At 41.2% G+C, this 27,497-nt stretch overlaps 1 protein-coding gene across 2 annotated transcripts; it reads right to left on the bottom strand.

The window, feature by feature from the left end:
- Window positions 1–1,050: 1,050 nt before the first annotated feature.
- On the bottom strand, window positions 1,051–12,404 carry sc5d (sterol-C5-desaturase). 2 transcript variants are annotated; one of them, XM_072238777.1, is made up of 5 exons: window positions 12,246–12,404; window positions 5,623–5,840; window positions 4,405–4,537; window positions 2,828–2,928; window positions 1,051–2,380 (listed from the first exon to the last, which is right to left on the bottom strand). In XM_072238777.1, the coding sequence occupies exons 2-5, from the start codon at window positions 5,830–5,832 to the stop codon at window positions 1,943–1,945; spliced, it is 882 nt and encodes a 293-aa protein (XP_072094878.1). In that variant the 5' UTR covers window positions 5,833–5,840; window positions 12,246–12,404; the 3' UTR covers window positions 1,051–1,942. The 2 variants fall into 2 exon arrangements, with proteins under 2 accessions (XP_072094878.1, XP_072094879.1); XM_072238778.1 differs by having other exon boundaries at window positions 12,269–12,404.
- Between the last annotated feature and the right edge of the window lie 15,093 nt (window positions 12,405–27,497).

Here is a 27,497-nt window from a genome sequence, read left to right as displayed (position 1 = left end):
ACTGTTAATGTCAGCTGATACAATATTCAATGCATTTATTAATGGCAACAGGGAGATGGCCATTTTGCTTCACTTTGCTTGTGATCAGAAGACCCTATTGGATATTTGTAACGTAGAATACTGCAAGTCCAGTTCACTGGTTCATTGGTGAAACTAACGGCAGGGTAGCCGCATGGCCTCGATTGTGTGGGGATCAGGCCCTCATGCCACAGGCTCGTATGTTGCAGCTGCCCAGGGAAGGAGACACTGGAGGCAGCGTGGTGTGGCAGGCATCTGTGCTGGGTTGGAGGTTGGCCGCTCTAATCAGTGCTGCCCTCCAGTGTTTGCTCAGGGGGTGGGGGGGGGGGGGAAAAAGAGAGAGACAAGCTGGATTATGCTGGTCTGCAGCTGCACTAGCAACTGATGAGGAACTGCTGCTCACTTGTTCTTGCAGAAACATGCCTTCAGGACAACATCAATCTTCACATCATGATAATCAGGGACTTGGGCTATTTTTTTTTGTGACTGTATGGTTTACTGCTATCATGTGTTTTGTGCTGTATGTGACTGCTGGTTCTGTTTTGCACCTTGACCGCAGAGGAACTGTTTCATTTAGCTGTATTCATGTGTATGGTTGAATAATAATTAAACTTGAACTATGCAAGCAGGCCTTGTCTCCTATGTTTACTGGTTGTACTAATTTCTAACAATTACAATAAGAGAATTGAGTGGTTAGGCTTAAAGTCAATCTACACATTATATTTAAAAAGATGAGATTTTTAAAAATTGGATAATTGGACAATGTTTCCTTCTGTTGCATTAACATGAGCAACAAGGAAAGGCATCACAATTTAATAAGGTTTCTGCAAAACACCAATAATAAGAATTTCAAATCATTATGGTATAGTCAAGTATGATTTAATTGTGTGAGACTGTTAAGTTGAGTAGAATTGGAGATTAAAGCAGATATTTCCTTCATATCAAGGCAAATGCAGCTTACCTAGGACCACATGTCACCATTTCCCACATGCTTTACTGTTTTCTTGCTAAATGAGAGTCACTTAAAGAACATTTAAGTGAAGAAAACCATTTTAATACTCCCCTAAAATTTTCAAACACAAGGTCAACAGGACTGTACACCTCAGATTCTACTGCATTTGAAAAGCTGGTAATGGAGATCATTCTGCATTGGATTTGAACCCAGATTTCACCATTAAAAGCAATGTAATAAAACACATTTACAATACCAAGATAGGTTGGGAAGTTAAGTTAAAAAATTCTAAGATTAATTACACTTCAACCTTAAAGTAGCAGAGCATTTTACTACATAATCCATCACAAGAACAGAACAATCAGACAAGATAAACTAAACATTAAACAAGACTAAGCAAGATGGTTTAAGCCCCAATAGTTAACAGTATTTCATTTCAGATGCAGTGTTATTTAATCACTGAAAATACACTGTACATTTCTATTTCTAAAACATTCAAAAATACATGGCGCAGAATTTTTGCCTAAATGCTTGTATAATCAGATTCATAATAATCCAGATCTTTCAACCATTCTATTCTCATTATGTAGTTCATAAAAGCAGACATCCAAGTATCACCTGTACCCTACTTGTGATGTGCAGTGATACTACAGCAACTGTTTCAATAGTACACCAAGGCCATGACACCGAAGATTTCCAAATATTCATAATTAAGGTACATTTAATATGTAGCCAGTGGCTTACTTTCCAAAGAACTACATCCAATCTGTAAAGAGGAATAGACGTGGGGTCTACACCACAATCTCACACAAAGCTACAAATTTATTCGGCTTGTTTCAAATTGGTCTCACTTGCAATAATGCAGGAAATAGGAGCAGATCATTAGGTATATCATGTGTCAGAATTGCTCTGGGTGAAGATAAGGAGCTCCACTGGGATTAAACACGAGCAACAAAGGAGAAAGGAAGCTGCTTATTCTCCTTTCTGGATTTTCCGCTCAGATGAATGAGCATTAGTGTAAAGCTTCTCCTTTTCCTTCAGGTTCCTCAGGTAGTCCTGTGGCCCTTTGCCTTCCAGGGCCGAGGGGTACTTATAGGAACCTCCAATTCGGTCCCACAATGTGAAATACTGGCCATAGTTATAGTCAAAGTACAGATGGTGATCTGTGTGATGAGCTGAGCCATTAATGACACCCTCAAGAACTCTGGGGACTCTGTAGTCCCCGTCGTGAATGGACACTGTCCAAATGTTGACAAAGATGTAGAGACCCAAGTAAACCACCTTGTGTAGCGGGAAGAGGAATGGGTAGATATGATATGGGATGCTCTGCAGGAAGCCGTCCACTGGATGAAAAGCATGACTTGCAAAAGGAGTCGGGATCTTCCAAGTATGATGAGGCTTATGCAAGTGCTGTAGACAACACCAGAAGTTACAATTCATACTAATATTAAGGTACATGGTCAAGACCGCACAATGTATCATTAATCAACTAACATTTAAAGCAGGGTCAGTTGAAAGGAAAAGACAATAGTGTTATATTTAAAAATTAATGTACAAGGGAAATAATGTCAACAACATCAATGCATTTCAAAACTTTAAGCATGCAAATAAGAATGTAGAGTCCATGAGGCAGCAGCACTAAGAGGAATAGAACTAATGAATAGCTCCTGCAAAGAGCTGAAACAATTAAAACAGGACAAATGTGCTGGAATATGCAATGAGATAGCAACTAGCCACATCTGAATATCTTTCTCCCACTTGTGCATTTCTGGAATGTGTATAATTGTTAAAATTAACTTGTCATTCTCAGATCTCTGCAAGCAAACAAACCCTGTAATCTAAACCCAAGCTTCTTACTTTGTAGAGGAGCCTGTGATGGAGAAACCGATGGATCCAGTAGATACACATGTCCGTGAAGAAGAGGAAGGAGATCATACTGAGCACTACTCCAAACCAACCTGAAAAGAAAGTCGGAAGCTCAGTATACAGATCCCTCAACTATTGAAGATTGTTTCATAACTTCACTCAGTATCATACCTACATTTCATAATTTGGTGCAACACACACAAAATGTTGGAGGAACTCAGGCAGCATCCATGGAAATGAAAAAAGTCAGATGTTTTGGGCATTTTGTGTGTTCTAGCTTTTCAGCATCTGCAGAATCTCGTGTTCATAATTTGGTGGTGGATGTGTGTAATGGACCACACACACTCACACACTCTACACGTATAAATAATACTACATATAGCTAAGTTATATTCCAATGCCTCACTGCCATTTTAATAATTTCCTTGGTCAGTTATGGTTACTGTGAATAGCAACACAAACATGCATTTGTAATAACACAGTTAGCATCTAAAACATTTAACGATGCTTCAGAAACAGAATTTGGCAGTGAAGCAAGTAGTAATAAGTTCTAACATCCAGGCAACAAATAAAGTTCTTTCAAAATCTCAAAAAAATGTGTGATTTAAAGTAAATCTAGATCTTAAGGCCAGCAGAATAAAATCTAGTTTAAAGTCAGACAAAAACAACAGCACATCAGGAGTAGATCGTCAGGTCTTTCAATATGATGATAGCTTACCTTTACATGGTCTCCATTCCTTTGCAGTTCATCTTTACCCTCAATTACTCAAGTTTTCAATAATTTCTTATTTGCTCGTTATGTGCTGAATCGTATGATGTGGGTGATCATGGTCTTTTCATGACCATGATTGTTCCTGGCAAATTTTACTACAGAAATGGTTTGCCATTGCCTTTTTCTGGGCAGTGTCTTTATCAGAAGGGTGACCCCAGCCATTACCAATACTCTTCAGAGATTGTCTGCCTGGCGTCAATGGTGACCTAACCAGGGCTTATGATCTGCACCGGCTGCTCATACGGCCATCCGCCACCTGCTCCCATAGCTTCATGTAACCCCGATCCTGAGGGGGAAGGGCACAAAGCAGGTGCTCCACCTTACCGAGGGGTGACCTGTAGGCTAGCGGAGGGAAGGAGTGCCTTACACCTCCCTTGATAGAGATGCATCTCTATCTTGCCACTCCAATAACTTATCTACATCCTCTGAAATTCTCTCCTCCAGCAGCTTGTGGAGGCTGGATTACTGGAAGAATTTAGAGATTTGCCATCCTCTATGGGGGTGGGGGCGGGAAACTCCTATACACCCAAGTTGTGAGTGATTGCTCCTGTGTCTTATAAATACATTCCCTCATTTGAAATTCTCCCACTGGTGGAAGCATAGCAACTAGCCCTTGTTATTCTCAACTGAACCTAACAAACAGGTTCAATATTGTGGCCGTCAATCTTTGGCTTGCCGTTTCAGGACTGATTTCTACAGATTAAATAAAAATGACAAATATCTTGCTCCCAGGTGGAAACACACCCAAAGGTTAGCCCATTTCCCACTTCTGTTGCACTTATTTTCGAACACTCACCATAAGGAGAATCCGCGATGTTATCATACAATTTGCTATAGCCTCGAATTTCTGCAAAGAACAGTCCGACGGTTGGAATACTTATCCATGGAAGTGACTGCATAGCATACTTTATTTCCCGCTGCACTTGATTCTACAGGAGGGAGATAATAAGCTCAGTACAGACAACACTTGTGTTACAGCTGCATGAGTAATGAACATTCACCTAAACAAAACTCAAATCACTATCTAAAACTTTAAGATATGGGATAAAACTTGCTCTTACAGAATTTAGGTGAAGAAAAAGAATAAAGAATTCCTTTTATGAATGTATCTTTCCAATGCATGCACAGATGCAGCAGAGTTACGGAAAAATTGCAATACCAAGAATGCAACTTCTCTGTAACTTATTGTTTCAATAATCCTGTAATGTTTACTTAAATTGACTTTGTTTCCAAAAATTCAGAAGAAATGAAGAACTCTTAAATATTTTCAAATGGTGGCGCAGGGGAAAATATTTAAAGCGGAGATTGATTGGTTCTTGATTATTCAGGGTGTCAAACATTACTGTGAGAAGGCAGGAGAATGGGGTTGAAAGGGATAATAAATCAGCTACAATGAAATGGTGAAGCAAACTCAATGGGCTGAATGGCTTAATTCTGCTCCTTTGTCTATGGGAAGGTACTTCAGCTCAGGATTTCTGTGCCATTTTCTCAGACTCCAGCTTGAGAAGTGAGATGTTTCATCCGGTTTCAATAAGGGAGAATTTCCACATTCTAACCTTTCTGTTAGAAAACCTTTCTAATCAAAATTAGTTCTTTCAGGTTTCCGTTATTCAGTGCCCATAGAAACCATTAAACACTTTACTCTGAAGGTGGATTCTGCAACATACTAATCTTCAAATAAAAATCATTACTTTTCAAGTCTCTATTTATGACACGTAGCACACTCACAATAAAGTCAGGCAAAAGATGAAGTAACACATTTAAAAAAAAGCAGAATTTACTATTTATAAAGGAGCTAAACAATTTTTTTTAAACCACATTGAATGATGACAGAGAGAAATAGCACTTAAAAAGTACAACTCAGTAAACACTTTAAACTGGACCAAGTAATTTAATTCCTTGTGAGTGCATGGGGGGGGGGGGGGGGGGTCTACATACCCAGTTGTGCCCAGTGGGTCTAAAATCAAATCAAAACAGGTAGAATCACAAAAATTCCATTGAGCACAACACTTACCGGCAAATATTGAGGGTGCTTCTTCAATGTATGGTCAAAAATAAGGTAATAGCTCAAAGTTCCAAAGCAGAAATATATGGCTGCAGCTCCCAGATTAGTTACAACTAGGAGGCTAATTAGCTGACGTAGAGTGCCATCCTCTGGCCAGGAGCTGGGGTAAACATATGGTGTGAAAAAGTAGTAGTCTGCATAATGTAGTACAATATCCATGGCATAACCTGGGAATCAAAAGAAAAGGGCTCAGTAAGTTATCCCTCTCTGAATCAATCCACAATGAAGAATCCAAGTCTACCACCTCTTTCAGAGCTCCATCCAGAATTTACCCACGTGGCCCAAACTGAAACAAACACTCAGCCTGTTAATCACTTGCAAGACTATATTCCTTATTTAAAAAGGTATTGAAATAATTTCACATGAAATAAGTTAATTGCAAGCAGTCTTAATTGTTCCAATACAAAAACAAATACAGTGGACTCTGGTTAATTGGGACCAGTACATTTAATTAGCTGAAGCTTCATGGAAATAGTTAAAAAGGCACAAAAAAGACAAACTACCATTTGACTGAGTAACAAAATTTGAATTTAAATGAAATGCTACCATACTACTACAAAACCATATTAGTTCCTAATAGAACTCAATGGTGAGATTCATCCTGTACACTCTGCCGTGTTTGACTGTAAAGGAACAAAATCAGTGCAGCCACCTAGTGCACATAGCAACTACCTTCATACAATGCTTTCAACAATTGCCTCCTCCAAATCTTCTTTTTCATTGCAACATTCAAGATGATTGTTCATACCTTCAAACTCATCGCAGTTCCTAATTTGAAGTAGCGGAATTATTTCATTTTCACTCCCAGCCATTTCTGGCATCTCCAAGCCGAACTGCATGAAACTACAGTGAGCAAAACAGCTCTGAATTGTCTTCCTGCTTATTTCTCATCAACTATCAGTGACAGAAATCACTGCTTTTTGAACACAAGCACAACTAATGCTATTTAAAAACTGCTTGCTCTAAGCATAGTGTAGTGTTTAACAGCCACAAAAGTGCACATGACTGATGCTAGTTAGGAACTGTTTGGCAGCACTCTTCTGTCCCAATTAAGCAGAATAGTGTCCCACATAAACAAAAGGAATCCAGGCTATTTCCTCAATTCGTCTTTGTTCTTTATGAGTTGTCCCAATTAAGCAGATGCCCTGATTAACTGGAATCCACTGTACATCATTTACATGTTACTGTAGGGAGGGTTTGTCCCTCTGGAAACTGTGCAATAAATCACTGCACAATGTAATGAAACAGGTTGGACACCTACACAATAGCTACCAATTGGTTTTCTCTGAAGGACTACACTTTAATAAGCTCACAATTTAAAAAGAATGGCAACTATGCATCAATTACAGCTGCCCTTGGCCTGTACAAGATTTTTCTCATAGTGAGCAAAGCTGACAATTCAGAACATTTAAACAAACAGACTTCTTTTTTTAAAAAATACAATAGGCTATATATATTGAACATTACACAACTTAACTGTTGTTTCTGTGAATGATAGATCTCAAACACTGACAAGATTGCAGCAGATTTATTAAATTGCCAGATTAGAAATCCAGAAATATTGATTCAAGTCCGTCAATTATCAATACAGTATTTAAATTCACTTTCATTAAAAAGTGAAAACTAATCTGAAGTTGACTATGCAACCATACCACCATTGTAGTACATTGTATTTAACTGATTTATAGAATCAAAATAAATTTCACTGTCTACCACAGAGTAGGATTACCTCTGACTGAGCTGGTCATTTCAGAGAACCAGACGGCCAGTGGCAAATGAGAGAATCCAACATGAGGATAAACCATCTTGACGACATCTTTACCAATACACCTACTGTAGGACACATCCATCCACAACGACATTGGCTGGAGCAAAAACCACAACCTTCACAGAGTCAAATTCTATCTGCAACTCAAGTCGACCTCCATCATACATTCTGCTAAACAGAACTGAACACATTGCACAGGTCAAACTAGAATCTTTTAGATCCCAAAAGTCATCATCATGATCTGTAATGCCTATCATTACAATCTAGCCAAAAACCTCTTCCTAGAGATGCTGCCTGGCCTGCTGCGTTCACCAGTAACTTTGATGTGTGTAGCCAAAAACCAAACCCGGTTCCACCAGGAGGAGAGAAATACGTTTGATGAAACACCTAGTAAAGCCGCAATCTAGGACTAATTAATGTCCTCTGGTATCAAGGCCTCTGTAGGTTTCTCATACATAGCCTCAAAGTTCTCGATAGTATCCTGAATGTTTCCCAACTTCAGCACCCCTAGGCCAGAGATTCCTCAAGCATCAGTGTTGATCTTCAGGTGGTTTTAAGTACATCTCTGATTTGTGTAACTATTCCCGTGTCCAACTGGTACCTCTTTACTTGTCAGAGCTTGGAATGGAGCCCTGCCTACTTGTCAAAGTTATGGATAGTGTTGTTGACCATGAACAGATAATCAGCTCACTGATCATCAGTCTAAATTTTCCCAAATCCAATCAGGGCCTTTTTAAAATATGGACAAAAGAGACGAGTTCCGGAGATGGGAGTGATCGCCACTGATGTCACAGAAGCATTTGACTAAGTGTGGAATTAAGAAGCCCTGATAAAACTGAAGTTAACAGACATCAAGGTGAAAGGCATTGCACAAAAGGGAAATGGTTGATGTTAATGAAGACCAATCATCCCAATCTCAGCACATGTCTACAAAAGATTATCGTGACTAAATCCCAGGACCAACCACCTTCAGCTGCTTCAAAAGTCCCTTCCCATCTGAATGAAGCGTTTGATTATACGATACTTGGTTCCATTCATGGCCCTCGGGAAATGAATAATTCACAAAGACCTAGAAAGCAATCTGGCGTATCCCAAGAAACATTCATGACACATAATGATCACTTTTAATGAAAGTACAACTATTTATCCTCAACATTCAATGATATTAGCACCTAATTGAGTGAAAATATAATCTATCACCTCAATGCTGTACTAAGGAAAAAAATTAACTAAGGCTTCATTTCCAGTTTCCTTATGACACAATGGGAGGCAATATCCGCCCATCAAGTCAATGCTGGCTTGTAGAGGAATCCCATTTTCCACACAATATTCCCTGAGAGCTATTCTTCCCACATTCCAGGTATCTAAACCCCAGATCCTACCACACAATACAGGCAATTTACAATGACCAAATAATCCACTGATCTGCACATCTTTGGGATGTGGGAGGAAACTCCTTAGAGCAGCTGGGGAAAACAGAAAATATGTATACTGTACACAGATGTCAGAATTGAAGCCAAATTGCTAGAGCAGCAAGGAAGCAGTTCTACCAGCAAGGGATCCCAAGCCATCGTTTTGAAGAGAATTGTAGCTACCCCTTTCACCCTCCTATCATTTGATTATTATCTTTGCTGCTTCTGGGAGACACTGTCCATAAACTGTGTATTTTCTATAAGTGACTGCTTCGAAAGCACTTCAATGGGCATCTCAAATTGTCTCACAATCAAACAACAACAAAAAAAATCATTAAAAGCAATGAAAGGAAACCTTTCATTTGTAAAAAATTTTGTCCACGTCAGTGTTTGTGGGATTCCATTTACTAAACTTGAGTGGGTAAGACACATACCCACCACACTAGAATTCAGAATCAGGTTTATTATCCTGAAAGTATGTCATGAAATGTGTTGTTTTGTGACAGTAGTACAGTGCAATACATTAAACAATTACTATAAGTTGCAATAAAAAATAAACAAATAATGTAAAAAGGAATAGTGAGGTAGTCTTCACAGATCATTCAGAAATCTGATAGCAGAGGGGAAGAAGTTGTTCCTAAAAGATTGAGTGTGCATATTCAGGCTCCTGTACCTCCTCCCTGATGGCAGTAACAAGAAGAGTGCATGTCCCAAGTGGTGAAGGTCTTTAATAATGTATGCTGCCTTCTGAAGCACGCCTTTTGAAGATGTCCTCGATGGTGGGGAGGCTTGTAAAGTGGCTTGGAACATCCAGATATATCATGAATAACATAGCTACAAGACACTTCTGTCCAGCTCCATTCTGAAGCAAATGCTCTCCATTTCATGCACATCCTTACCATCCAGATGTTATGGAAATCTATTTCACCCTTGAATCACATATCTGATCTGAAGCACACCAATTCCTACGTTTATAGCATCCCCTTGGTACTTCAAAGTCAGCACCTAAAAGACTAACAACCAAGTAATACCATTAAGGAGTCAGGTAAAATGGATATAGTCAGTCGTACACCACAGAAAAGGTCCCTTCAGCTGAACACATCAATGACAACTGTGACATCTAAGCCAATCCCATTTACTCACATTAGACTGGCATTTCTCTGCTCCTTTCCTTTCCAAGTACCTGGCCAAATAACTTCTAACAGTGGAATTGTACCTGCCCCTCTCATTTCCACTGGCAGCTCAGTTCATATGCTCACTATCCTGTATGGAAAACCTACCAATCAGATTTCCATCAATAAATCCCCTTACACCTTGCACTCAAGCCCTTTAGTTTCAGGCACCCTATCCATATTATAAACCTTTATCAGATCATCCCTAAGCCTTCCCGTGAGAATAAGCCCAAACTGATAAAACTCACATTAGAACTACATCCATCCATTCCAGACAATGTCCTGTTGAAACTCTCTTGCAGTCTCTGTTACTATCATGTCTTTCCTGCAACCAGGATTCCATACAATACTCCAAGTGCAGTCTAGCCAACATTTACTTAAAAAAAAGTTGCAGCATGACATCCCAACTCTTATACTTAATGCCTCATCCTATGAGGGAAAGCTCTATTCACTACCCTGTCCATTGGTAATGCCCTTTTCAGAGATCAATAAACGTGTAGTCCACCCAAGGTCCCTCTGTACGTCTGTATTCCTGAGGTCTCACCATTTATTGTGCAGTAACAAAAACTACAGATGTTTGAAATCTGAAACAAATATGAAAAAGTAAAATGCAGGGTGAACAGCAATGGTGCACAGCAAAACTGAGTTTACACTTCGGACTGAAGACCTTTCATCAGAATTGGAAAAGCAAGAAGCCAACTCGTTTCCTCTTTGCCTAGTTCTGATGATGGGTCTTCGACCTGAAATGTTAACTTAGTTTTGCTTTGCACAGGTGCTGCTGAGGGGCATCTGTACAGATTCTCTTTCCACAATTGCTATTGTGCAAAAGGACTTGGGAGTGCTCGCTCATGAATTGCAAAAGAATGGTTTGCAGATACAACAGGTTATCGGGGGACATTGGAATGTTGACCTTCATTGCCAGAGGGATTGAATTTAAGAGCAGAGAGATTATGCTGCAACCAGAGTACTGGTGAAGCCTGCATTTCCAGTATCCTTACTTGAGAAAAGAATATGCTGAGATAAGGGGGTTAGCCTAGCACTGTACTCATTGGAATTCAGAAGAATGAGAGGGAATTTATAAAAAACATAATATTATGAAAGGAATATTTTAGAGGCAAAAAAGTTGTTTCCACTGGTGAGACTAGAACTAGGGGACATAGCCCCAAGACCTGGGGGGAGGTGGTTTAGGACAGAAATGAGGAAGAACTCATTTTTCCTGAGAGTAGTGAATCTGTGGAATTCTTTGCCCAGGAAAGTAGTAGAGACAACCTCATTAAGACACAGATTAAGGGCTATGGTTATGGCTGACTAAGGCAGTTAAGTGGCACCGAGTCCATGGCCAGATTAGCCATGATATTAATAAATGGCAGAACAGGTTTGACAGAACAGATGGTCTATTCTTGCTCCTATTGCTTATTACTTGCTGAGGGGTTGCAGTATTTTTCTGATCTAACCCAGAAGTGTAGTCACTGTTGTGAAGCAGCCAACATATTCAGGCAGAGCAAGCTCCCAAAAGCAGCAATGATAGTAACCACTTTTATCAATTGTGGCATTCACCAACACATGAATATTAACCAGAACTTTGTACACTGTACTTAAATAAACAGGTCAATGAATCCATCATAGCCAAGACAAAGAAAACCAAAAAGGAACTAATCCCACACCATACCCAGTCTGTTTCAAAAACTGAAAAAGCTGGAAAAGATAAGGCAGCATCTCTGGAAGGAGAATAATGTTCGGATTAGCTACCGTTCCTCAGAATTAGGAAAGAGAGAAAAAGTGAGATCGTTTTGAGTAGGAGAGAAGAGTGTCTGTCATCACCATTAGAATTGAAGACACCGTCAGGTTGAAATAGAGTGGGGGATAATCTGAACTCTGAATTGGGACACAAAACCTTGCACATTTCCCTTCGATTCAAATTAGTTTATAATCGCATTCACCACAGTGCAATTAAATGCCTTGCTCACATGAATCTTATGAAGTAAACAGTATATACGGTAATTATAAATACAGCGACATACAAAATAGCAGATGGTGAAAAGTCTGTTAGTGCAAATCTGAAGCAATGCCAAAGGAAATGCTCAAGCGACAAAATAACGAAGTAACCGAGCGAGGTAGAATTAAGAATGCGACAGAGGAAGAGGGCATTCAGCCCATCTAGTCGATGTCTGACCCGTAATTGATTCCCTCCATTCCCTTCCACGCTCCACAACTACCCACCTTCCCCACAGATAATACCGGACCTTCTGGCTCGAAGAGGTAGGAAGTTCTCACTGAGCCGACACTGAGAGCTCAATCACCCGATCCCCAATACACGAAAACCCAAGGTCTCATCAGCAATTCCAATACTGAAACGAACGACACGCCCGCCCTCATCCGTGATTGACAGTAGAAACCAGCCAATCCGATCATGCGATTCTTAGCCCCTGGTTGATTGCTCAATTAAACCACCCCGCCTTCTCTGGAGGGGCCGAGGTAGCCAATAATGGGAGGTGGGCGGGGCAATCCCTCGGGATATTCAGCTTTGAGAGGGTAGTATTGGGTGCCACTCACATTACGTCCTGTCAGCTCCGGCTGCGATTGGCTGAGCAGTCGCCTGACTCTTTACATCACTCATAGAACCACCATCCGCCCTCTCTGCTAGGGCAGTGGTTACAGCTTTAAAGAGACCAGCGTGATGATAACCCTGAGGATTACAGTAACCTGGGAAATTACAGATCCATGTGAATGAAGAAACATTCGGCCCATCGACTGTACTCTTTCATAGATGCTGACTGACCTGCTGAGTTCCTCCAACATTATGTGTGTGTTCTCTCCATAATATTTAGTGTCAGAATTAGGCCATTCGGCCCACTGAGTTTGCTCTGTCAATTGATCATGATTTATTTGATTTGTTTCCCTTCTCAAACCCATCCTCCTGGCTTCTTCCTATAACCGTTAACGCCCTAATCTAGAACCCATCAACCTCTGTTTGAAGTATACCTGTAACTCTGAAAATTCTTTCCAAGTTCAAAGCAAATTTATTAACAAAGTACATATATGTCACCATATACAACCCTGAGATCTGTCTTTTTGTAGGCATAATCAGTAAATCTAAGAAACATAATAGAATCAATGAAAGATGACACCCAACAGGATGGACTAATAACCACTGTGCAAAAGCCAACAAACTATGCAAATACAAAAGAAAAAAAAGATCCTCCTTGCTGATGATCAACACTGGTGCACCTCAGGGGTGTGTGCTTAGCCCACTGCTCTACTCTCTGTATATAACATGACTGTGTGGCTAGGCATTGCTCAAATACCATCTACAAATTTGCTGACGATACAACCATTGTTGGTAGAATCTCAGGAAGGAGAATAATGGTAGAATTGTTGGTAGAACGAGAGGGCATACAGGAGTGAGATATACCAACTAGTAGAGCGGTGTCTCAGAAAGGCAGCGTCCATTATTAAGGACCTCCAGCACCCAGGGCATGCCTTTTTCTCACTGTTACCAACAGGTAGGAGGTACAGAAGCCTGAAGGCACACACTCAGCGATTCAGGAACAGCTTCTTCCCCTCTGCCATCCGATTCCTAAATGGACATTGAACCCATGAATACAGCCTCACGACTTTAAAATTTTTTATTATTTTGCACTACTTATTTTAACGTAACTATTTAAATATTTATGAAAATATCTGGTTCATTGGGACTTGGGGACAGCAGGCGGCGGGCCCAGCACGTTGGGAACACCTACTCTGGAGCCTTCTGAGTTTCTCTGCACTGGAATTGCAGTACCATGCCATGATACAACCAGTCAGAATACTTCCAACAATGCAGGAACAGCTTCTTCCCCTCTGCCATCCGATTCCTAAAAGGACTTTGAAGCTTTGGACACTACCTCACTTTTTAAAATGTACAGTATTTCTGTTTTTGCACATTCTTTTAAATCTATTTGATATTTATTATTATGTTTTATTTTGTTTATTATTATTTTTTCTGTCACTGCTAGATTATGTATTGCATTGAACTGCTGCTGCTAAGTTAACAAATTTCACGTCTCATGCCGGTGATAATAAACCTGATTCTGATTCTGATTCTGAATAAATAAGCAATAAATAACGGGAAGATGAGATGAAGAGTCCTTGAAAGTGAGTCCATACGTTGTGGGAACATTTCAATGATGGGGCAAGTGAAGTTGAGTGAAGTCATCCCCACTGATTCAATAGCCTGATGGTTGTGGGGTAATAACTATTCTTGAACCTGGAGGTGTGGGTTCTGGGGCTCCCATACCTTCTCCCTGATGGCAGCAGTGAGAAGAGAGCATGGCCTGGATGGTGGGGGTCCTTCAAATACTTATCCAACTCTCTCTTGAATCTAACAATTGAGTCTATCTCCACGGATACCCCTGCCTTCAGGCACCTGTCCTGAATCTGTATATATTTGGAAGATTATGCCAGGGCCTCAGCAATTTTTCTTTGTTATTTCTCCAGTGGCTTGGGATGCATTCTAACTGGAACAGATTTAATGTAGCTTTCTAGTAAATACTCTTTATCAAAAGGTCCATAATATTAAATAGATAATTAGAATGTCTATAGCCATGAGAGATAACAATGCTAAGAATTATAGTGGGGTAGCAATTATGGGTCAGTATGGTAGCATGGCAGTTAGTGCATCATGTTATAGCGCTGGCAATCACTGATTAGGTTTCAGAGCCCACTGCTGTCTGTAAGGAGTTGGTACGTTCTCCCCATGAGCACTCAGGTCTCCTCCCAAATCGCAAAGCTAGTTAAGGTTAGTGAGTGACAGGAATTCTGCAGATGCTGGAAATTCAAGCAACACACATAAAAGTTGCTTCGTCGAAGGGTCTCGGCCTGAAACGTCGACTGCACCTCTTCCTAGAGATGCTGCCTAGCCTGCTGCGTTCACCAGCAACTTTTATGTGTGTTGCTTAAGGTTAATGAATTGTAGGCATGCTAAGTTGGTGCCAGATGTGCACCGGAATTATACAGATATAATTGCAAGAAAAGCACGACAGTGCCTCTACTTCCTCAGGAACTTCCAGAGGTTTGGTGTGTCATTAAAAACTTTGACAAACTTCGACAGATGTGTGGTGAAAAGTGAAAAGTGCATTACAGCCTGGTGTGGGAACACCATTGCCTTTGAGGAGAAAATCCTAGTGGATTCGGCCCAGTACATCACGGGTAAAACCCTCCCAACCATTGAGCACATCGATATGAAATGCTGCCATGGAAAAGCAGCATCCATCATCAAAGATCCTCACCGCCCAGGTCATGCTCTTTTCTCACTGCTGCCATCAGGTAGAAGGTACAGGCGCTTCAGGACTTGCACCACCAGGTTCAAGAACGGTTACTACCCCTCAACCATCAGGCTCTTGAACAAAAGGGGGATAACTACACTCATACAACTTCTGGTGTTCCCACAATCAATGGTCTCACTTTAAGAACTCTTTATCGTGTTATTTCGTGTTCTTGTTATTTATTGCTATTTATTTATATTTGCATTTGCACAGTTTGTTGTCTTCTGTATTCTGGTTAATCTTTCATTGATCCTGTTATAGTCACTACTCTATAGATTTGCTGAGTGTGCCTACAAGAAGAAGAATCTCAGGTTTGTATATGGTGATATATATGTACTTTGATATCAAAATTGACTTTGAACTTTAAGCTACCCAGCACAGTCTTTGCTGATTTGATTTGATGCAAATGGCACATTTCACTGTATGTTTCAATGTTTTGATGTACATGTGACAAATAATGCTAATTTTTATAGTGTCTGTAACTCTGGGGGTTACTGTAACCCCAAAATAAGGTCTGTAATCTACAGAATTCCTGTAAACACAGGTATAACTGCTACTCCTGAAACCTGGTATGTAACCCCCAAAGTAATCAGAGTGATTATAACCCTGGGAATTACCATGACTCGTGTAATTAAAGGGTCTATTATTTTGAAATTCAGTGCAATTAGAGGGTCTGTTACTTCAGGTAATTACTGTACACTCAAGAATTAGGGTAATCCTGGAAAAGTTAATATTAATAATAGTTCTGAACCAAATGATAGAGAAAAGTGTAAACTACATGACATAAATGGTGCTCCAGGCAAAAAAAGGGGTTCAGGTAATTGAACCAGGAGAGAGAGGGGGCATTTTATATACCCTAATCTCATAAAGAATTATAAATTTGGACTAAAACATGTTGCTGGTATGCAGTGGCATTCTGTATACCAGCTCATGCAGCCAGATGCTTCTAGCTGTGTGTCAAACATGGATATAAGCAGCACTGAGTCCCCACAGGGGATTGTATTGCCTCCCTTCTTGTTTACCCTGTATACCTTGGACTTTAGGTACAGCACTTAGTCATGTCATCTGCAGAAATTCTCTGAAGACTCAGCAATACTTGGGTGTATAAAGGAAGGACGGGAGGATGAACACAGGGGGAGGACTTTGTCAAATGGTGCAAGCTGAATCATCTAAAGCTCAACATCAGTAAGACAAAGGAGATGGTGATGGACTTTAGGAAGACTAATCCTGCACTGCTCCCTGTTACTATTGATGGCATGGATGTGGATGTGATGAGGACCTACAAGTACCTGGGGGTGCAACTGGATGACAGACTTAAGTGGAGCACCAACACAGAGACTATGTACTAGAAGGGCGAGAGTCACCTGTACTTCTTGAGAAGACTGAAGTCTTCCAGAATATGCAGGCCTCTCCTTCACCTGTTTTATCAGTCTTTTGTTGCTAGTACAACCTTCTATGCAGTGGTGTGCTGGGGGAAAGGCATCAACACAGGTGGTGCCAATAGGCTTAATAAACTGATTTATAAAGGCTGGCTCTGTTAAGGGAGTCAAACTGGACACACTGGAGAGTGTGGTAGAACAAACACCCTACAGAAAATCCTGACAATTCTGGACAATGTCTCTCTTTCTTTATCAATCTTTTTATTAATTTTAAAAAAGTACATATATACATCCAAAAAACGAAGGATAGATCTATATGGAAAACCATGGTCACCAAAGTCCGCATCGGATATGGTACCTAGACAGACAGACAGACATATATACAAACGAGGAGGATTATCTCAGATATCTATATTGATAGTAATACATATACCTGTAAAAGGTAAAATAAACATTATCAAGATCATACATAGCATTAATCTAATAGTATAGAATAAAAAATAAAATACTCAATTCTCCTCTTATCGTTTTATAAAAAGAAAAAAAAGACAAAGAAACTTCTATAATTTTATATATGGAAAATAAAACCACTATTCTCTATAAACAAAAGCAAAAAATAACCTTAAAAAATGATTTTAAAAAAGGAAAAAAAAAGGGGGGACTGGGCAGCCCATATTGAGAGTAAAGCAAGAAAAAAGAAAAACTTTCTGGTCAAATCCAAAGTTTTGAAAAAGTAATGGACAATGTCTCTCACCCTCTGCATGCCACATGCTGCCTAGGCTGAACAAAGGAACACTTTTAGTGATTGACTAAGGCAACTGCACTGCTCAAAAGAGGGCTATATGAGGTCACTCTTACCCTCGGCCATTAGGCTTTATAATTTGTCAACCTATAGCTGGGGCAGTGATGACCCCCTACTGTTAGACTGTTTAAGGTAACTTATTTTTTATTAGTTCTTACTTCTCTTCTAATAATTGTATATCTGTGCACTTGTAATGCTACTGTGACACTGTAATTTCATTTGGGATCAATAAAGTATCTCTATCTATTTAGAACAGGTGCTGCATCACTGCTGCATTGACAATTGGGAAGATACTCCCACTATCCTAGCCACAGACCAGCTGCAGGAAAGGTTACCATGGAGGTAAGGGCAAGTATAGGAAGAAGGGAAGCTGCAATCTCTACTGTGTCTGGCCACTTTCCCCTCCCCATCCAATTCACTGAACAAGTCCTGTGCTGCAAAAGTGTTCCCACACAGTGACTGATTAATCTGGCATTCTTCACAGTATCTCACACTGAGATGTACTGTATATTATAAGAAGGCTGTAATGATTGAGCAAACATGTGAACTCAATGTTAAAAATGGATCTGACAGAGGCTGTGAATGACATTAGGGCCCTTTGGTTTTGGTTCTTTGCCATATTTGTGTGGGGTTTAGTCTTTATTTTCTTATAGGTTCCACTTCAATGTACCAATTTAGATTTTTAATTGTGAAAAGGTCCATTATGCATGTAATGACATTATTAGGAGGCAAAATGTCAGTCATTCTAAGGGGAACTGTGCATGAAAGTTCCCAATACAGTAAGCAGTGTGTAACCTGTGGAAAACCTCTTCCATGCACATTTTTATATGAAAAATATCTGCAATTGGGTTCAATTTCGAAGCAAACATGGATAAAGCATTGTAGGACAGATTAGAGAGGGTAATTCAAGTGAAAGTTGCTTACAGTAATCTTCAAGTTGAAGATATATAGTATTTTAACTTAGAGTGTGTGACATGTTTGTCATTGCTTAAGTATTCCTACACTATGCCAATGAGTGGCAATGAAATATACGAGGTTACAAGTTCTACCAATAAGGAAGAAGGTGAAAAGGAAGCTGAGAGCTGTGTAGTTAAGGATGAAATCACATAGATGATGAAAGGGGAATAAAACGAGAGATTAGCTTGATTTGTCACATGTACATCAAAATATACAGTGAAATATGTCATTTGCATCAAATCAAATCACTGAGGAATATGGGGGCAGCCTACAGGTGTCACCATACTTCCGGTGCCAACATAGGATACCCACAACATACTAACCCTAACCAAACATTGCTGGAATGTAGAAGGAAACAGGAGCATCCGCAAGAAACCCACACAGCCACAGGAAGAATGCACAAAGTCCATACAGATGGTGGTGATAATTGAACCCAAATTGGTGACTGCTGCCACTAACCACTACATTACCGTGCCACCCCAAAGACTTGGTTCCATAATAGGAGTTGAACCTGGGCCATCTGGGTGAAAACCAGAAATTCTAACCACTAGACCATATGGGGAAAAGATTTCAAAAGTAGGATAACAAAATAGACAGTGATTTTAGACTGTGGTAGAGACAATGTTGACATCATTTGGCAGAAGCTGAGAGTTAGCACATTGCATTAATGCATAATGAATTGTTTTAATGCAGATACAAAATGCAGAATAGTTTAAATGTGATATTTAACGCTTCTGTCTGAAATGTAGCAATTGCGATTCAAAAATATTTGGGGAATCAACATACTGAGAACATTAAAAAGTCAGGGATAGGCATAGAAGAAAATATAAAATGAATAATTTTTTTTTCATATCTAAATAAATGGTCTGCAAAGCAACATATGTTATAATTTTACAAGCCTTTGCTTAGATGGTGCATCAACAATGTTGCGAGGAGATTAGTACACTTAGATTGGATGAGCATTTGAGACAATGCAACACAAATTTGCTTAATTTGCACCTGGCATCTTAAGGAGAGGTTTATGCACACCAGAATTAGCAAATCTGGAATTTAGAAAGGTGGGGGAATTTAATTTAAATTTTCAAGTTATTGACAGAGACTGATAAAGATGATTTTATTGGTTGGAAAGTGCAGAACAATAGGAGCAGTTCTAAATTTTAGACCAGGCCTTTCAGGAGTGAAGATAGGAAACAATTCTACAGGCATGTGGTGGTAGACATTTAGAACACACTTCTGCAAACAATATTGATGCTAGATGAAACCTTGATTCTAAATCTGTGATTGGTAGATTTTGGTTAACAAAATATATAAGAGCCAAGGAGAAAATGTGGATATATTATGGAGTCATCAGGGGCACCAGGGACTGTTGTGCACTTTGCTTCACAGAAAATTGGCTATCCCCCACCATTTTGGCTTTACTGGCAGAAGAGATGGAGTATGTTTTATAATTAACTCATCATAGCGCTCAGATGTAGCGGTTCTGTCTCAGTCCTGCTCACCCAACCTGGAACATCTAGCAGTCAAATATCATTCTTTTTATATGTTGACGGAGTTTTTCACCATCATCCTGGCTGTGGTGTACATTCCACCTCAGACCAGTGTCAGACGGGCACTGGAGGAGCTATACTCTGTAATCAGTAGGCACGAAAAAGTGTAGCCTGATGCCTTCCTTATCATTGTGGGCGATTTCAACCAAGCTAACTTGAAGAAGTCTCTGAATAACTACACCAACATATCACCTGTGGAACCAGAGGAGTCAACACACCTGACCACTGTTATACCACCATCAAGAACACTTACCATGCCATCCCACGCCCACACTTCGGAAATTGTGATCATCTGACTGTACTTCTACTCCCAGCATATAGGCAGAGACTAAAGACAGCAGCACCTGTTGTGAAGACCAAGAAGGTATGGACAAATGAAGCAGAGGAGCACTTACAGGATTGCTTTGAGTTGGTGGACCGGGCAATATTCAGGGATTCATCTTCAAATCTGAATGAATATGCCACAGTTGTCATTGACTTCATCAAGACCTGTGCGGCTGAATATGTGCCTTCGAGAACATATTGGACATATCCAAACCTAAAACTGTGGATGAACCAGGAACCAGGAGCCAGGAGATTCATAGTCTGCTGAGGGCTAGATCTGTGGAATTCAAGACTAGTGATCCAGAACTATACAAGAAACCCAGGTATGACCTACGGAAGGCTATCTTAAGAGTGAAAAAACAATTCTGATTGAGGTTAGAGATGGAATCGGATGCACATCAGCTCTGTCAGGGTTTGCAGACCATTTATTCCTAAAAAGCAAAACCTATCATCATGAATGACAGTGATGTTTTACTCCCAGATGAGCTCAAAGCCTTTTGTGCATGCTTTGAATGGGAGAATAAAACTACATCTGTGTGAATCCCTACAGCATCCGCCTGTGATCTCTGTCTCAGAGGCCGGTGTCAGAACAACTTTCAAGGGTGCGAACCCTCATAAGGTGCCAGGCCCTGATGGTGTACCTGGTAGGGCTCTGAAAACCTGTACCAACCGATTTGCGGAAATGTTTACGGGCATATTCAATCTCACACTGCTGCAGTCAAAGGTTCCCACCTGCTTCAAAAGGTTAACTGAACAACCACTGAGGTAAGACTCACTCAGCTTACCAACCGCTCACTAAATTTACCAACAATGCCCAGTGGCATTCACATCTACTGGTGATGAAGTGCTTTGAGAGGTTGGTCATGGCCAGAATCAACTCCTGCCTAAGCAAGGACCTGGACCCGCTGCAACTTGCCTATCAGCACAATAGGTCTACAGTAGATGCAATTTCACTGGCTCTTCACATGGTCTTGGATCATCCAGACAATAGTAATACTTAAATCAGGCTGCTGCTTATTGATTACAGCTCAGTGTTCAGCACAATTGTCCCCTCAGTTCTAATCAACAAGCTCCAAAACTTGGGTCTCTGTACCTCCTTTTGCAATTAATTGTGGACTTCAGAAAGGGGAAGTTGAGGGAACACACACCAGTCCTCATTGAGGGATCAGCAGTGGAAAGGGTGAGCAGTTTTAAATTCCTGGATGTCAACATCTCTGAGGATCTATCCTGGGCCCAACATATTGTTGCAATTACAGAGAAGGCACATCAGCCACTATGTTTCATAAGGAGTTTGAGGGGAATTGGTACGTCACCGAAGACACTCGCAACTTTCTTCAGATGTACTGGTTGCATCACAGTCTGGTACGGAGGGGCCACTGCACAGGATTGGAAAAAGCTACAGAAAGTTGTAAACTCAGCCAACTCCATCATGGGCACTAGCCTCATCAACATCCAGGACACTTTCAATAGGCGATGCCTCAAAAAAGTGGCATCTATCATTAAGGACCCCTGTAACCCAGGGCATGCCCTCTTCTCATTGCTACCAACATAGAGGGGGTACAGGAGCCCGAAGACACACACTCAACATTTCAGGACTAGTTTCTTCCCCTCCAGCATCAGACTTCTGAATGGACAATGAATCCATGAACACTACTTCCGTATTTCCCTCTCTTTCTGCACAAGTTATTTATTATATATATTTCTTATTGTAACTTATTGTTTTTATCACCATGCATTACATTGTACTGCTGCTGCAAAGCAATAAATTTCGTGACATATGCAGGTGATATTAAATCCTGATTCTGATTCTAATTCACTGATCTAAAATAAGGTCATAAACATGGAAGTAGGTCAGTCAACCCATCTCATCCATGCAGACCTACGGGTACCCATCCATCTTGATTCCATCTTCCAGCACTTGGCCTGCAGCTTTGATCAACAGGCTATTTGAAGACTTTTGCTGATGTCTATTTGTGTTTCCTCTTCAATCCAGGTGTTAGTTAGCTAGTAATTAAATACAGTCTCCATCAGAAATATTGATTCTGTGTATTTCTGTCACGGTAGATTTATGTCTATGAAGTCGAGTCCAGTGTGGAAGTTCTCAACAATTCCTACAAAAGAACTTTCAAATAAAGAGTTCGGCAATGGAATGCAGAACACAGTGGTGGACTACGTTGTACATATTTGAGAGACTAAACAACACATCTGGATAAGAAGTAATGTATGTGTAACAAGCAATGTACTCAAATAGCAGTGAAAGGGAAATCTTTGTAAGTTGCATGTATGCAAAAAATTAAATAATAAGGCTTTATAATAATAATAATAATAATAGCACCTGGACAATCAGTACCGGTGCACCCCAGGGAAGTGTGCTCTCCTCACTGCTCTTCTCCCTTTACACTAATGGCTGCACCTCACAGGATCCATCTGTTAAACTCCTGAAGTTTGCAGATGATGCAACTGTCCTTGGCCTTATCCGAGACAGTGATGAGTCTGCATACAGACGGGTGGTGGAACGGCTGGCCCTCTGGTGTGGTCAGAACAATCTGGAGCTAAATACGCTGAAGACTGTGGAGATGACAGTGGACTTCAGGAGGAGCCCCCCAATACTCCCCCCACTCACTATACTCAACAGTATTGTGTCTGCTGTGGAGACCTTCAGGTTTCTGGGTGTCACAATCTCCCAGGACCTGAAGTGGACACCCAACGCGGACACTCTTATCAAAAAGGCTCAGCAGAGCTTGTATTTCCTACGTCAACTCAGGAAGTACAACCTGCCTCAGGAGCTGCTGATTCAGTTCTATTCAGGAATAATCCAGTCTGTTCTCTGTTCATCCATCACTGTCTGGTTTGGATCAGCTCCCAAACAAGACAAGAATAGACTCCAAAGAACCGTCAGGGCTGCGGAAACGATTATTGGTGTGAAGCTGCCCTCGATCCAGGACTTATATGCATCTAGAGTCAGGAAGCGAGCAAGCAGCATCATTGTAGACCCATCACACCCTGGACATCACCTGTTCCAACTCCTTCCTTCTGGTAGGCACTTTAGATCACTGTATGCCAGGACAAATAGGTACAAGAACAGTTTCTTTCCGTATGCCATCAGTCTTATGAACACTTGAATTTTAGTCTATTGTAAACCAAGTCCACCTGTACATACACAGGTATACCTCATTGTATATAGTTCATTATTATTTGCACTATTGTTTTGTTTGCTTTTTGACTCTGTACAGTGAGAGCTCAGAGAAACCGGCATCAAATTCCCTGTATGTGTCCACATACTTGGTGATAATAAAGGATTCTGATTCAGATTCTTTCTGGTTAGTGGAACCCAGAGAGGTATTTGATATCGTTTGGAGCAATTGATCAAAGAGTTAATCAGTAAGCTGGAGAGGACAGGATCAGAACGAACAATGAAAGTCAACAGTTGCAAAGGAAGAGAGCACCAACTTCAGGTTATGGCTACGAGGGCATGTGGAGTGCTTCCAAGCTCATGGTCTTCAGAGTTGTGAAAATAAAAAACATTGTTAAAGAGCACCATGGAGTTAGTTTCCTCAGAGCTCCTTGTTTCTACTTGTGCTCATACTTTCAACATGGGCAAAAGCTGTAAAAGAGTTCCACAAAAGTTAAATTTAGTGGGTAGGAGCAGACCCTAGCAGCTGATCATTCTGTAGTTAATAATATAAAAACATAAATGCTGGAAATAATCAGCAGGTCAGGCCACAAAGTGGGAAGAGAAATAGCCAATGTTTCAGCTTCGAACTCTGGTTCTGTTCCCACAGATGCTGCTTAACCTGCTGAAATTTCCTGCAGTTTCCGAGTTTTAAAATGTTTAAACTTTCAGCATTTGTAGTTATCTCGGATCAAGTTCTTGGTATTCTCAGGAGAGAGGGTGAGCAGCCAGACGTTGTGGTCCACGTGGGGACCAATGACATAGACAGGATAAGGATGAGGTCGTGAAGGAGGAATATAGGGAGTTAGGAAAGAAGTTAAAAAGTAGGACCTCAAGGGTGGTAATCTCAGGATTGCTGCCTGTGCCACGAGACAGAGAGGGTCGGAACAGGAAGTTATGGCAGATGAATGTGTGGCTGAAGAGTTGGTGCACGGGCAGGGGTTCAGATTTCTGGATCATTGGGATCTCTTCTGGGGAAGGTCTGACCTGTACGAAAAGGACGGGCTGCACCTGAACTGGAAAGGGACCAATATCCTGGCGGGCAGGTTTGCTAGAGCTGTTGGGGAGGGTTTAAACTAGTTTGGCAGGGGGGTGGGAATCAGAATGTGAGTACAGAGATGAGGGTAGAAGGACAAGGGTATGATGCTATGTGTTCTGAGTTGGCGAGGAAGGACAGGCAGGGGACAAAACATACATGTAGCCAGTTAGAGGGGTTGAAATGTGTCTATTTCAACACTAGGAGTATTAGGAATAAGAGGATGAACTTAGGAGTAAAGGGATGAACTTAGATCAGTACGTGGAACTACGATGTTGTGGCCGTTACTGAAACTTGGCTGGAGGAAGGGCAGGATTGGCTGATGCAGGTACTGGGGTTTAGGTGTTTTAAAAGGAATAAGATGGGAGGTAGAAAAGGGTGGGGGGGGAGTAGCATTACTGGTCAGGAATAGTATCACGGCTATAGAAAGGGAGGACACTGCAGAGGGAGTGTCCACTGAGTCGGTGTGGGCGGAGGTCAGAAATAGGAAGGGATCAATCACTGTGCTGCGAGTAGTCTATAGGTCCCCAAATAGCCCTCAGGACACTGAGGAGCAAATAAGCAGGGAGATTTTAGAATGGTGCAGGAAATACAGGGTTGTAGTTATGGGTGATTTCAACTTCCCTCATATTGACTGGCACCTCCTGACTGCAAGGGGAATAGATGGGGCTGAATTTGTCAGGTGTGTTCAAGAACGACTCCTGACACAGTATGTGGACCAGCCGACAAGAGGAGAGGCCATACTGGAACTAGTCCTGGGTAATGAACCTGGTCAGATGGCAGACCTCTTGGTGGGGGAACATTTTGGTGAGAGTGACCACAACTCCCTTAGCTTCAGCATAGCTATGGAAAAGGATAAAAACAGACAAAATGGGAAAGTGCTTAACTGGGGAAGGGCTAACTATGAAGGGATGAGGCAGGAACTAGCAAGAGTAAATTGGAAACAGATGTTCAAGGGTGAAAGCACAGAAGTAATGTGGAGGAAGTTTAGGGACCACTTGTACTGGGTTCAGGATAGGTTTGTCCCACTAAGACAAGGAAAAAATGGTAGGAAAAGGGAACCGTGGCTGAAGAAATACGTGAGGCAACTCGTCAAGAGGAAGAAGGAAGCATATGTTAGATGTGAGAAGCAGGAAGCAGGAGGGGCTCATGAGAAATATAGGGTAGCCAGGAAGGAGCTTAAGAAAGGACTTAGAAGAGCTCAAAGGGGGCATGAGAAGGCCTTGGCATGTAGGATTAAGGAGAACCCAAAGGCGTTCTATGCATATGTGAAGAACAGAAGGATGACAAGAATGAAGGTGGGATCGCTGAAGGATGAAGAAGGCAACATGTGCCTGGAGGTGGAGGAGGTTGGGGAGATCCTAAATGAATACTTTGCTTCAGTATTCACAAGTGAAAAGGACCTTGATCAGGGTGAGGTCAAAATAGAACAGGCCTGTGTCCTGGACAATGTGGAGATTAAGGAAGAAAAAGTGTTGGTTCTTCTTAAAAACATCAAGATTGATAAGTCCCCAGGGCCAGACGTGATATACCCCAGGTTGCTGTGGGAAGTAAGAGAAATCGCTGGAGCAGTAGCTATGATCCTTGAATCCTCTTTGGCTGCAGGGGAGGTGCCGGAGGATTGGAGAATGGCAAATGTAGTTCCCTTGTTTAAAAAAGGTAATAGGGAGAATCCTGGGAACTATAGACCAGTGAGTCTTACGTCGGTGGTCTGCAAGCTATTAGAAAGGATTCTTAAGGATAGGATCTACGAGCATTTGGAGAAGTACAGTCTACTCAAGGATAGTCAACATGGCTTTGTGAAGGGAAGGTCGTGCCTCACGAGCCTAATTGAGTTTTTTGAAGGGGTAACAAAAGAAATTGATGAGGGTAGGGCAGTAGATGTGGTCTACATGGATTTTAGCACGGCATTTGACAAGGTCTCCTATGAGAAACTCATCCAGAAAGTCATGAGGCATGGGATCAGTGGAACCTTGGCTGTTTGGATAAGAAATTGGCTTACAGGAAGAAAGCAGAGGGTAGTAGTGGAAGGAAAGTATTCTGCCTGGAGGTCGGTGACTAGTGGAGTGCCGCAAGGATCTGTCCTGGGACCCCTGCTCTTTGTTATTTTTATAAATGACCTGGATAAAGAGGCGGAAGGATAGGTGAGTAAGTTTGCGGATGACATGAAGATTGGAGGAGTTGTGGATGGAGCTGTAGGTTGTCGCAGGTTACAAGAGGGTATAGACAGGATGCAGAGTTGGGCAGAAAAGTAGCAGATGGAGTTCAATCCGGGTAAGTGTGAGGTGATGCATTTTGGAAGGACAAACCAGAAGGCTGAGTACAGGGTTAACGGTCGGTTACTTAAGAGTGTGGATGAACAGAGGAACTTTGGGGTTCCAATCCATACATCCTTCAGGTCGCTGCACAGGTTCATAGGATAGTTAAGAAGGCCTATGGGATGCTAGGCTTCATTGATAGAGGGATTGAGTTCAAGAGTAGAGAGGTCATGTTGCAACTCTACAAATCTCTGGTGAGACCACACTTAGAGTATTGTGTTCAGTTCTGGTCACCTCATTATAGGTAGGATGTGAAAGCTATGGAGAGGGTGCACAGGAGATTTACCAGGATGTTGCCTGGATTGGAAAACAAGTCTTATGAGGCAAGGTTAGCAGAGCTGGAACTTTTATCTTTGGAGCGTAGAAGGATGAGAGGGGACTTGATAGGGGTCTACAAGATTATGAGAGGCATAGGTAGGGTGGATCGCCAGTACCTGTTTCCCAGGGCACGAATAACAAACACCAGAGGGCACATGTACAAAGTTAAGGGAGGGAAGTTTAAGGGAGACATCAGGGGTAAGTTTTTTTACACAGAAGGTTGTGGGTGCCTGGAATGACTTGCCAGGGATGGTGGTGGATGCTAAAACATTAGGGATATTTGAGAGCCTTTTGGGCAGGCACATGGATGAATGAA

This window comes from Mobula birostris, chromosome 20 (genome assembly GCF_030028105.1).
Source record: "Mobula birostris isolate sMobBir1 chromosome 20, sMobBir1.hap1, whole genome shotgun sequence".
In the NCBI taxonomy this organism is placed as follows: Eukaryota; Metazoa; Chordata; class Chondrichthyes; order Myliobatiformes; family Myliobatidae; genus Mobula; species Mobula birostris.
This window is presented reverse-complemented; position numbering and strand designations above follow the sequence as displayed.